We start from the raw sequence: 12,926 nt of genomic DNA, 5'->3' as shown, positions 1-12,926 counted from the left end.
AAAACAAAAACAAAAATAGAACAAACAAAAACGGAAATAGGAAAAAACAGATTTTTCAAAAGCACAAGGGAAGTATTTCTGGAGAGAAAAACAGCGTTTTTCTTATTGCTGGTGCTTTCTTAAGTTGCAGTCCGTTTGGCCTCTCAGGGCCACCGTACTGCTGTGATATTTCCACTCTGTGACACAATACGTAGCCAAGAATTTAAAAAAACAAAACAAAAAAATAACGGTGTAAAACTGAGCATTTAGAGCAGTTACTATGTGAAACTTTGACCATGTTGGAAAAGAGCATCTACTATTGGAACAGGATTATCAAGGGAAATAAAGAAAAAGCCGAAGAGATCAACTTTAATATTTCATGTAAATATGTTTGATCTCAGTTAACTGTTTCCTTAACTGCTTATCTAATTCACTGTTGAAAGTAATCAAGACCTCCTGAAAAGTCTCCCAGGTTGTCACAGGGCCATCACTTTCATGTAGCTAGAAAATTTCATTAAACTGTGAAAAATACACAACACATCTTCAAATGGCAGTGCCGCTGCCTTCTAGTGACTCGGGTTAGGTGAGTGGGAAAGAAAATGGCATGGATGAGTTTTCAGATGGGTTGATTGCTACGATCAGGTGGAAATTCTTGGAAAGTTTTAACTTAAAGACGTGCATTAAGGGAGGCGTGTCAACATTACACCTAGGATCTAATTAAATGGCAAATAACTGCAAAACTCTGTCTTCAGACTTTAGCCAGGCTATGGGAAAATCAGCCTTCAGCCATCAAAATCAACAACTCTGAGTAAAATCTGACATCACTAAGAAGTAAAACATTTTCAGAGTGAGATTTAGCAGCCACACACAATACCAAAAAGATATTTCCCGTGACTGCGTACAATACAATACATACAATACATTCCTAGTTAATGATTTTAATGTTGGCTATTTCAGTGAAATTACAGTGATAAAATTCTGATTAGTAACCTTCCACAGAGCCTTTAATTGCTTGAAAGCAGGAAATTCATTTAAATAAGTTTCAACCATAACTCAGGGGGTGACAGCTGGGCGAGCAGTTCAGAAGATGTGGGTCACCTGGTCAAAGCTGAGGTGATGAATGGTGGGAAATAAAAATTTTGGTGGTTTCATTAATTCAGTAACTGAAATGTGTGATCAAATTAGTAAAATAATTGCATATTTTAACAAACATGACAAAAAATAAATGATTAAATTTATGATGAATTCACTGAAAATCTGTTGCTCAAATCAAAAGAACCTAATTTTAAAAAAGACATTAACACCAGATTATAGGGCTGGTCGATATAACGATATATATTGGATGACGATATAAAAACGTCTATTGTTTCATTTTACGCTATCATTTGTTTCGCGGTGTCGCAAAATAAACTGTTTACGGCAATATTTTTTCATCGTTTTGATGGTCACTGTAGTGGCTATATTCATTTCTTAAAGTTCTCTCTTTCTTTTATATTTAATATAACCACACTACAGACAGACAAGCGCCTGTTTTTATGTGTTGTCGTTAGCAACAACAACGGTAAAACCATTGCATGTCCCCTTGTTCATATTCCACATAAACCTTTCACAATAAAGCTCAAGATCCTGTTGAGACTTTTCAAAATAAACTGAATCGCGTGACAGAGTATGCAGAGTATTTATGGATGAGAAGCAAAATAAACCTTAGACTCAGACGTTAGAACAGGCTTTTCCCTGCAGCACGCTGTGTAATAAATACTCACAAAGAAAACGGCGGCCGTTACAACTTGTCTAAAGATGTATAGTTTCATGCATCGGTTAAAACACTCGACTCCAGCTACACGACGCACAGGTGGAAACACACAAATCGAGCTGCCCGAGATTCACAGAATTTACAGAAAATGTAAAATTTTTGTGATTTATATCGTTATCGGGACAATAGATGTCTTAAATCGAGATATGAGATTCTCAGTCCTCCAAGTAATGGTAGTCTCACAGTGATTTTACCGAATAATACGGGTAATGACCGATGCCTTGTTTCACACCTTGGGTCATGTGACAAGGCAGATGATCAATAATGGGTCAACAACACTCTTAAGGGACAATCCCCACTAGAGTTTAAAACTCTCCACCATTTGGTTTTAAAACTGAAGAAGCCTCTTGGATGAGAGGTGAGTGTCTTCACAAAACTTAAGTCAGTCACTTTCTTTCCAAGCTCCTTAGACTGTACACATAGGTTACTGTGAATACATTACCTTTAGCAGGGAGAAGCAGTGCTGGATCTTTCTCATGTCTGGTCCCAGTGACAGTGTCACATCTGGATCGGGATCATCCAGATAAGCCTTAACGAGCTCCTCCAATCTAAACACGTGCACATAAACACACAGAGACCATCTAAGCAGTGCCACACTCCCTCTTATATTCTTCCTCACTCAGCACTTAAACAGTTAAGATATACATTTGAGTAGTTTAAAATGTGGGTCTGGTCAAAGAAAACTATTTACTTAAACTTGTGTTTCAGCTCCACTGGGCCGGACTGTTGATAAACTATCATTAAACGATAGTCCAAACATTAGTTCTTCAAGATCTGGAAGCGGCCACAGGAAAAGAGCAGGAGGCAAGTGCCCAAACCCATCCAATGTAGACACGACAGTGTGTGGTTTTTATTTTTTGTTCAACACAAGAACATGCAAGGTTTACATGATGAAGGACTTAAAACAAACGCAGCGGTCCTGTTTCAGGGTCCTGCAAGACATCAGTGGTTTCATGAACCTTAAGAATGCCCTTGGATGCAATGTTCAATACTTTGCAAGAGGAAAGAAATACACACTGGAATCGGAAACTTTCCAAGAAGTGGCTCAACTGTGTGTGATGTGAGCCGTTATCAAGCAAGTGTAGCAAACTAACACTGCTTGTTAAAACATTTACTTTGACTTTAGCTTGTATAGAAGTGGACTGACACAGAAGTGTCTTTTGGAAACACAAAAGCCCAGCAGTCCCGAGGGTGTGTGTGCGTTTGGAACTGTGACAGTAAATAACCCAGGATATGTGCAATCGATCAGCGCAGGAAATGAGTGGGGACATCAAATAGAGAGGAAACGACAACAAAAAAACTCCAGCAAATGTGGTCATAATAGATACTATTAAAGATTCCCAGTGTGAGTTTGGCACAAACAGAGGCAAATCAAGGATAATCACCTGGGTAGAGAGGAAATAATAAAACGGGTGAACTGTGGGGGCGAAGGCATGGGAAATGCATCAGCATTTGAGGAGCAATCTGCCAAATCCTCCATGAAACCTCTGGTCTGAACCCTGGCCCTGCCCGACTGCCTGGGTCAGTCTGCCACTTGAGTACAGCAGCAGAAATAAAGCAGCGCTGGGAAACGCCATGAGATCTGGTTAAGCCGCACTGAGCAAGACTTCAATTCAGCACCAATGTGAAGCCAGCACCATAAGTTATATACGCACATTAGGCAGTCCCCAAATACTTATAAATCACCAGACATTTTTCCTTAAGAATCTGTGGGTTTGAGCTTTGCAAATACAAATTACAGTTCATAAAGTATACTCTGCACTTTTCTGTGTGTCTGAGGATCAACACAGCACTCTCTAGGCCTGAAAATGAAGGAAACGCTTCAGTGAAATGCAAAACGACTATCCCAACAGACCTCAATGTTAAATATTCAGCTTTACATCAGAAATAGACATGTTCACAGTTAACTACAGAAAATAGTTTGGTCTCCACTCCAATGATCAAATTAATAATTATAATAATAATTTGATTATAATATTAGGGGCTGATGAAACAATGAAATTGTTTGTTACTTAGCATTAATTAGCAGGTACCTGTACTTCTGTGTAGCACCTATACATACATGCCAACCCACCTGATTTTTCCGTGAGAATCCCGAATTTCAGTGCCCCTCCCGAAAATCTCCCAGCACCACGATTCTCCCAAATTTCTCCCGATTTTCTCCCGATTTTCCACTCGGACAACAAAATTGAAAAACTATATCCCAGATTGGCCCAGCCAATTCCAGTTTCCAACAATGGCTACTACTACTGCAGCTACTTAGCTCAATATTACTCTTTACTCTTTTACTTTTAGCGTATTTTCAGGCGAGAATGTAGCTGTGCAAACTTCAAATATCTGAGCCGACGAGAACAGCAAACTCCCAGCACATTGTTTTCAAATTCGGTCTTTCGCTACTCAGGTTAAACATGATATATAAGTCACTTAAATAACTTAAACATGTTATTGTTTGGCTTTTTTCAGTGTTTTATTTGTTCATGAGTAAATCGATTTGGCTGAGATTAAAGTTATTAGATTAGATTAGATAAAATAAAACTTTATTAATCCCTCAGGTGGGTTCCTCCGGGGTTTTCACACAGCTGAATAAACGTCAAACAGAAAACTGATTAAACAGAAGTGTGAGATGGTCGAAAATCTACGCCAGCGTCTGGTTATATTTTAGATAGTAAGGAGCAGACGGCAGAGTTTCACTTCACCGAAAGATCTCGTGATGTAATTCTGAAGGCTAGACCATCCAATTTCACCGTCACTCATTTCCAGTCTACCCAGCTTTCGGAGGACTTGGCCCACTTAGAGCGCGAAGGCCGGGTCCGGTCAGGTGGACGCAGCCTCTGAATTTGGACACCCCCGCTGTTTCCGGCCGGACAATGATAATGGTGTCATTTAACTTATTTTATCCGATAAATAAACATTGTAAAATTCAAGTGTTTTGTATATATATGTATATGTATACCACCCCCCCAACAGCCCTTTTGAATGTCTCCCTAATTCTGAGGTCTCAAGGTTGGTAAGAATGCAGCTATACAGTTTGTTGATGCAGCTTGCAAACAAAACCGCTTAGTGTTTGCGCTTAACCTTCCACCCTCTAATCCAAATATGGTCATATCTGACTCAGTGAAACTAAATGGCACGAAGATTTTAACTAAGCACTAATTAGCAATATCTGTGTCTGTGTGATCTTCATCTGATCATCTTCTGGCACAGAAAACAACATGATGATGGTGATAACACTAATGCAGAACCCACATATCATTATGTGACGTCACACCGGCTACTTCCATCTTTTACATACAGTCTGTGGAGCTTGGATACACGTTTGAGCTGCTCTACATTCTTAGTTAACTCGAGAACAACATCTGACGATGCAACGATTAAAAGTACGAGGACTTTAAAAAGTAGAGGTGACGTACTTCTGGATCTCCTCTGGAGTTAGTCGGTCATCTCTCTGCTCTCCAGTCACCATGGCCAGCTCCTCCTTAAGAGACAGGATCTCTCTTTTCAAACTTGCTATCAGCTGAAATACACACCATATACACAGAAAGTGGGGATTAATGCACACATTTGCAAGTACAGTACTCCACACAGACAGACGCTCATACACAAGCACGTGCAGACAGAAACTATCCAGCTGCTGCCAACTGATGAGACAATCCTGCTGAAAATAATCTTGCGGCTTATGTTGCTGATGCTTTCTGAGGTCAAACTTAAGTGATTCCAGACAAGTGGATACTCGAAGAAGAAAAATGCAGAAAGCAAAACACAAAATAGCATTAAACCTCAACGGTGGCTGTCTCTCCACACGTGTTTGGTAAGGACTCAGCAAGCCAACAGGCTGCTGGCTGTCCGGGTCTGGTTACTCTATATATACGTATAAAAAGAAAAGTATGACACCAAGCCCAGACACGGATTCTTAAATAAGTACTTAGATAGCCAGGTTTGGGAAAAAAATAGTTACAAGAAGAATTTATATTAATGTTTAAAAAATCATAAGCCTGAGAAACACTACTGATCAAAAAAGGTGTTTTTATTTAGAGCAAGAAGCCTCGTTCGAGTGATTTACACTGACAGCAGTATGCTTGTTTATCACTGAGAACCAAGGCTCCTAGAGAGATTTTTTTGATTAAAGAGGCTCAATAACAAAAGATAAAAGTGAATTCACCACCACAACCTTTACTCTCTGGAGATAAGTCTGCCTCTTTTGAAAGGCTCTATGCCTAAAGAGGTCAGTCTAAGCAGCCTCGTGTCAGTCTAGCAGAGGATTAACTGCCATCTGGCTACCTAACACGTAAAGGATTAGTCAGTCAGTGATCACAGATTTGGACACTGCTCATCTCATGGGACAGTGTCAGTTCAGCTTGGTTTCATGAATGTGTTAATGCTCTATTAACTCTGATTAATTCACTAAAACGCGAGATACCAGTGACTCTGGTGATACTGGGGATAATGGTATGATGAGACATGATTTGGTTAATCGTTTAAGGTCCTCTGAACTAATACTGCCAATCACCCACAAAAACATTTTAAACAGGAAATGTGCTTCTTATCCTTAAAGTGTCAGACTGATCAGGGAATTGGCTCCACACGAGGAAAAGATTTGTGTGCAGAAAGAGAACAAATTGTTACAACTTACAAAAGATTTTACTGCATGCTTGCATCATCTTAACACCAAAAGATAGATAAACATTTGACTCTGTGATACTTTGATCAGCAGCAAATTCATTTTTTATCCATTATGACCGTGTTTCTCTATAAAAGTAAAAAAAGAACCTCTACTTTGCAGATGTGTAATAATGCAATGACATGGGACCAATTCACCACAACAGTTACATTGTGCATAGGCAGTACAATATTAAACAGAGAGAAGAACACTAATCAGGTGATTTCCTATGAGCAGCACTTGGGGACAGTGGGAAGGAAAAACTCCTTTTAACAGGAAGAGCTCTCCAAAATAACCAGGTTGAAGGATGATGAGCAAGAGGTCAGAGGTGAGTCCAATTCTCATGTGCCACGACCTAACGTAAAGTGCTATGGTAAACTGAAAATGTAGATCCGGACAGCAAAAACATTGTGAATGACTGGCTCAATAACTTGGTATTTACACACTGGAAATCTGTTCAAAAAGAGGAAACAGTCCCAAAAGAGAAAAACAGAGACATGCAATTACATGTTAATGGTGGGGAAAATAGTCAAAGTCAATGGATCATGAAATTACTGAAATGAAGCCAAACCCACTGTAATAAAAATTTTACATAAATCCCCAAATGAAACAACACACTAAACCCTCTAAAAACACAAGTGGCCATTGTTCTTTTTGCTAAAACCCCCTTACTTAAGGGTAAATCCTACTTAAATATCTCAACAGCAAAGAGCAAAGGGAATAGAAATTAGCGACTGTGTGCAAGTGTTAGTCAGTGCCACTCCTGACACAGAACTGCTAAAGAGTTAAAGGTCAGTGAGAATTAAATCAAGGACAAAGGTCAGACTGAGTGTCAACCTCAAACTGAAAAGCCAAAGCAGCCAGACACTCGAACACAACTTGAGACGCTTCTGAAAAGAAACAGATCTGTTGTGTGTTTTTGGAAAGGCGTGACTTTGCTGTTTCAACCTCGATCACCCCACATCATCCCATCCCTGTATTTATTGTATGCTTTAACACCAAACACCACATCTGACCACTCTTCACCAGAGCCGCTCCCTGTATCTCCTTTTTGGAGCTCGTGGTCTGATGTAATTCTTCCAGCTGCATCCCCAAAAGCTGCCCACCAGTTGTTGGTCAGCAGAATTGCGCAGTCTATTTCAGAGCGCCAAGCCCACACTGGCACCACAGTTTCAGGGCAGGCTCTGAATAAAAACGGACTCAAACCATGTGACTGATGATGTCAGCAAACCCTATGGAAACCCAACAACACAAATCTGATGATAGAAGAAACATCTAGATGTTCATTTTCCCTCTTTCTCTCTACCTTTATGTCTGTCACAGTCTATGTACTGACAAACACAATTAACTTTGAAACATTAAACAGGCCTAACTTTAAATTATACCTCCTCTTCTTGAAAACATACCCTCTATCCTGTGCACATAACCACCCACACTAAAGTGTAAGCACTGCAGTATAACCCGCAATATAACCACAGGTTACACCTTAAAAATGTATATGTGCAGCGTTACGCAGTATGCCACTCACAAACATGCTGCTATTATGGGGCCTCTTTTATAAAGGAGGATTAGGCAAAATTTCCCATTACAACTAACTGTGTGCTAGGTTTTCATCCTCCACAACAAAATGCGAACACATGGGCTGAATTTCTTGTGTCATATGGCACTACTTTGGTATTACAGACTAAAACAAGAAGCACTGCACTGAACCAGTGATTCCCAAGCAGGAGTACGAGTAACCCAAGGGGTATACTACTAAAGCACCAACTTGGGGTACAGCTAATCAGAGCTGTCTTTTAAAGCTGGATGTTGTTTGCGTTTTTGTGAATACTGGCTTTAAGTTTAAGAGGGCCCCTAAGTTAACCTCTGCACAAATGCATAACCTCAAGCCAACATTTTTAACCCTTTTAAGAATTAAAGAAATATAAATAATGGGAGCATTAACACATAAATGCATCAGTGCGATGTGACTGTTACAATAGCTGCTGACAATCTCCACTGATGAATGCAGATTGGGATCAGCCGGGTCTAAATGAAGGATTAACGCCAACATCAGTGCTCTTAGAGGAACTAACCGATGCAGCCTTATATGGTGCGGCCACTGTGGCTGACTTAATCATCATCACAGGTCACTTTCAACACCTCATTCTTTGCCTGTCAGTGAGAGACGTGTTCAGTGTTTTGTCTGGTCTGGCTGGTTTCCTGCTCCTCAGGATTTGAAGCCTGCAGGCTACAGTATAGGACCAGGACCAGACAAATCATTGTGAAAAGCAAACTTCAGGTTTTAAATCACCAAAGCCAGCGACTCCAAGACACAGTGCGCCTTCAGACGGGGCAGGCCAAAGATTGGAGTCAGTGTGTCCCCCCCAAACCACAATAAATGACATCACTCTATTCTGCATGCTGCGCTGCTGCTTGCTTTGCATTTTCCTCAGTAAACTGGGCCGAGAGATAGATGAGACAGAAGCAATGAACATAAAATGAGAAATACACTAAAAATCCATAAACAGAGACAAGAGGTTTGCCCATGGAGGTTGGGTTTGCCTGGAGCTGTAACTGTGTCGGACCCGACTGGGAGCAGCCAGACACTGTCACAATTACTGAGCCGGCCGCAGACTCTCTTAAAAATACCTCTGTGGGGTTTGCAAGTGGCCAGCCAACTCTTAGCAGCAGCAGTAATACAGTAGCTGTCGATAGGTTGGGAGCAGAGGAAGTATATACAGGAGTGATGACTCGCTACCATATATCTGCCCATTAGGCCTTTTTAACAACTACCAGGTTTGCAAACTGCAACAGTGGAAGGTGTGACAGGTATTCCAAAGTATCTAGTATAACTAGAATTACTATTTTGTTACTGTTTTTGAGAATTTAAATAAATTATTTCTGTGAGGCAAAGAGTAGCTTTGTTAAGAACAGTGTTATATAGTTTACCACAAATAGTGAAGGAGGGGCATCGTGCCAGAGGTTAACCTGGCTGTGATTATGTGATTTCCTATTATTAGTGAATGAAATAACAACAAAAAAGCCCCCAAGAGCTCAAAGCAGTCTCTAGGCTGCATTACCTTTTAAGCTAATAGTTGTTATGATCCTGGGTCGGTGATCCAGCATTTTGGTTTTTTGTGTTATCATTGAGCTTTGTTTTCTTCTAGGTTTTGACTGATAGGTTGATGGTTTGTTTTGTATTTCTAGTTCTCAGGTCCCTGTTTTCTGTCCCCTCTGTGTAGTTTCAAGTCTGTGCCCTTGAGCCAGGTGTATTTCTTGTTTTATTGTGAAGGTCCGTGTCTTATGTCAGTGTGTTGACTTTGCGTTTCCTCGTGTCTCCTTAGGTCTAATTTCTTCCAGCTGTGTTCCCACCTGTTCCTCGTACCCTCATGTTCTTGCCTGTGTATTTATAGCAGGTGTCCCCAATCCCAGTCCACGAGGGCCGGTGTCCCTGCAGGTTTTACATTTCACCCTGGGTCAACACACCTGAATCATATGATTAGTTCATTACCAGGCCTCTGGAGAATTACAAGACATGTTGAGAAGGTAATTTATCCATTTAAATCAGCTGTGATGGATCAAGGACACATCTAAAACCTGCAGGGACACCGGCCCTCGTGGACTGGGATTGGGGACCCCTGATTTATAGTGTCCACTGTAAGGCACTCCTCTCCTCCTGATGAGCCCTGTTTTTTTGTTAGTTTTTGTCCTGTGTTGCTACTTATTTGTGTAGAGTTTATATCCCCTGTAGGCTTTGTTATTATAAGTAAATTAAATGAACTGTTATCAGGTATGTGATTAATGAGTGTATTTTAGGGATGAGGTTAGGGTTAGGGCTGAAATACATAGCTGGATTGTGTATTACCGCGGGACTGTCATTCTACTAGATTTCATCCATAACCCGGCATGTAGCATAAGAACGCGGACGGTCACCTTTCACGTTCCTCAGGAACGCCGCGGGACTTGACAAATCGTCAGTATATAATGCCTCGGGAGTGAGAACGGGCTGCCACTCTACACCCCTACAAGTTTTAATCAGAATTTATTCAAAACTTCCTGAGGTATTGCTTATTCCTTGCTAAATTAATAATTACCAGTACCACCCCTGAAAAAGTATTATTAGTTAATCCCAAATATATAGATACCAAATAAAAATAATGATGTTCAGCCGACTACCCACTCTTGGTTTAAAAAAAAAAGTCTCCTCATAACTACATCTGGGGAAACACTACTCAGTGAGGAGTGCAATGTGTAATTTCTGCTTCCTTGCATGACTGTGTGAAGGACATATGTATACACCAGCTGAATATTTTCTCAAGAGGCTGGGAATTATTGGGAGAGAATATGCCATAACAGAATTGGAGGCATGTAAACAAGACAGAGAGAGATTGCAAACAGGACGTGTGAGCAGTCTAAATATCACAAGATGGACGGGCGTCCACATGTTGAGGGTGGAAAACGGCTTCTTTCAGACTGACTGTGTCACAATGGAAAAACTAACTTGGTGCTGGAAACCCAAAGAGGACACTTAAGCACATGGTGGGTTACACTTAGTTTAGAAACTGGATTCTCACTGCTGTTCATTTGCCGATCAATTTAAGGTCTGGAAGCTTAAGGGAGGGTCTGGCCAAAATAAAACGGCACATTAAGTCATGGATCTGTGGTGTGATTGTGCAGCTCAGCGTCAGAATTCCGAGGGCCTGGCGAAGCAGCGAGAGCGTCTGATTGTCTCACCAGCGCAGGATCCAGTTCTTCGTTCAGTATCGCCTCGTTCTTGATGACAGCCACACGTTGTGCGAAGCGACACGTCGAGATGGACTCCTGAGGAAAATAGTTTGAAAAATCTGTCAGTGATCTGATCTGTCAATAGGAGGGGGAAAAATGAATACCCCTGATTACACCATAATTTAGTAATCATGTGATACTGTACATTTCCTCAAAGGAATGCATGCAGAGACTCAACAAAGGTAACAACAGTTTCTCTACGAAGCCCACCGACAAAAGTAGTGTCCTAAAACTACAATAAAGTATTGTTTTTTGAGGGAATCTAAGAGACTTGTGTCTGAACATGTCCTCATTGTAACCATGCTTACCTCGAGGTTCCTTCTCTCAACTGCCATAGTGGCAATCATGGTGGTCATGCAGTTGCCCCCAAGACTGTCCCTCAGAACAGACGTTAACATGGAGTTTCTGTAGGGAATATGGGAACGATTCTTCTCTGACAGTGCTATGATGACCTGAGGAAGAGAAAAGTGCTGACATGACTGAGAAATACCACGCAAACCAGGGAAAAGTTGGCACACGGCTCATGATTCAAAAGGCTGCCATTATTTTTGCATTATTTCTACAGTGTTAATCACATCTTCACTACATGAGACCTTTCTATCTGTACGCTGCTTACAGAATTCTACTGGCCAATCAGATATACATCTGTATGAAGAGCCGACGAGGGACGAACTGCAAAACAAAAAGCTTGAAAACAAAAATCGGGCATTCTCAGCCAACAGTTTAGCTTTTTAATATGTAGACTGGAAATGTCCACGCCCAAATCCTACAAATATGGGCCAGAGACTAAAAGACTACATACACAGAAAAAGGGTAAGAGTCATGTGTTGAGTAGCATTGTTGGGTTTATTACCAATGGGCTTAAAAAGCTTAAAAATTAAGCCACTGATGAAGTGGCAAAAATTGCAGTTTTTCTAATGGCCACTTGAAGCTGGCTCCAAAATCCCTTTAGACTTTCATGTTAAGATTTCCAACTTTACAGCATTAAAGAGCCTATTTAAAGCCTGGCCTCTTTTTTGACCTCTATGGATACGTTTTAACATTTGCAAGTGAATATTATTTATAACTGCTTAACATGGATAACTGAGATAGGTGTGCTGACACAGTCTGCCACCCTTCATCCATTAGTTTGGCCATTAAACTACATCTTTACACAGTGTTTGTGTGTGTGTGTGTGTGTGTGTGTGTGTGTGTGTGTGTGTGTGTGTGTGTGTGTGTGTGTGTGTGTGTGTGTGTGCGTGTGTGTGCAGTTGATGCCATTTGGAGCATTTTCAATGGCTTATCTGTGGTATATAGCAGCGGTCTCCAACCTTTTTTGCGCCACGGAACGGTTTATGCCCGACAATATTTTCATGGACCGGCCTTTAAGGTGTTGCGGATAAATACAACAAAATAAAACTAGTACCGGTACCGAAAAAAAGAAAATTTATTCATAACACACGTGAAAAGACCAAGGAAAACCGAGTAAACAATAAAAACAATAACAAAATAACGCTGAAAACCGATAAAAACCCTGAAAACTATACATTTCACACCTGAGCCTCAACTCTCGCTGCCCGGTACCAAACGACTCACGGACCGGTACCGGTCCGAGGCCCGGGGGTTGGGGACCGCTGGTATAGCGCATCCAAGCAGTCTATGCTTCAGTTTAGTGAGTAAAATTCAACCATTTTATTAGTCCTTTATTTGTTACCTGTTACTCAATATGTG

General features: G+C 40.8%; 1 protein-coding gene across 8 annotated transcripts in view; it reads right to left on the bottom strand.

Annotated features, from left to right (window-relative positions):
* The window catches only part of kif6 (kinesin family member 6), an 80,326-nt gene that overhangs the window by 44,583 nt on the left and 22,817 nt on the right, over window positions 1-12,926 (bottom strand). For all 8 annotated transcript variants that reach the window (XR_013970314.1, XR_013970315.1, XR_013970316.1 and 5 more), the window contains 4 exons: window positions 11,525-11,668; window positions 11,166-11,252; window positions 5,203-5,306; window positions 2,235-2,340 (listed from right to left, as the gene is read on the bottom strand). Coding sequence is in view for 5 of the 8 variants with exons in the window: in XM_080871208.1 (XP_080727334.1) it covers window positions 2,235-2,340; window positions 5,203-5,306; window positions 11,166-11,252; window positions 11,525-11,668 (441 nt within the window). In the remaining 3 variants the exon portion in view is untranslated. The remainder of the gene's footprint in view (window positions 1-2,234; window positions 2,341-5,202; window positions 5,307-11,165; window positions 11,253-11,524; window positions 11,669-12,926) is intronic.

The sequence above is a fragment of the Rhamphochromis sp. 'chilingali' genome (genome assembly GCF_963969265.1).
Source record: "Rhamphochromis sp. 'chilingali' genome assembly, chromosome: 21".
Lineage (NCBI taxonomy): Eukaryota > Metazoa > Chordata > Actinopteri > Cichliformes > Cichlidae > Rhamphochromis > Rhamphochromis sp. 'chilingali'.
The sequence above is the reverse complement of the archived record's forward strand: the minus strand, read 5'-3'. Positions and strand labels throughout refer to the sequence as shown.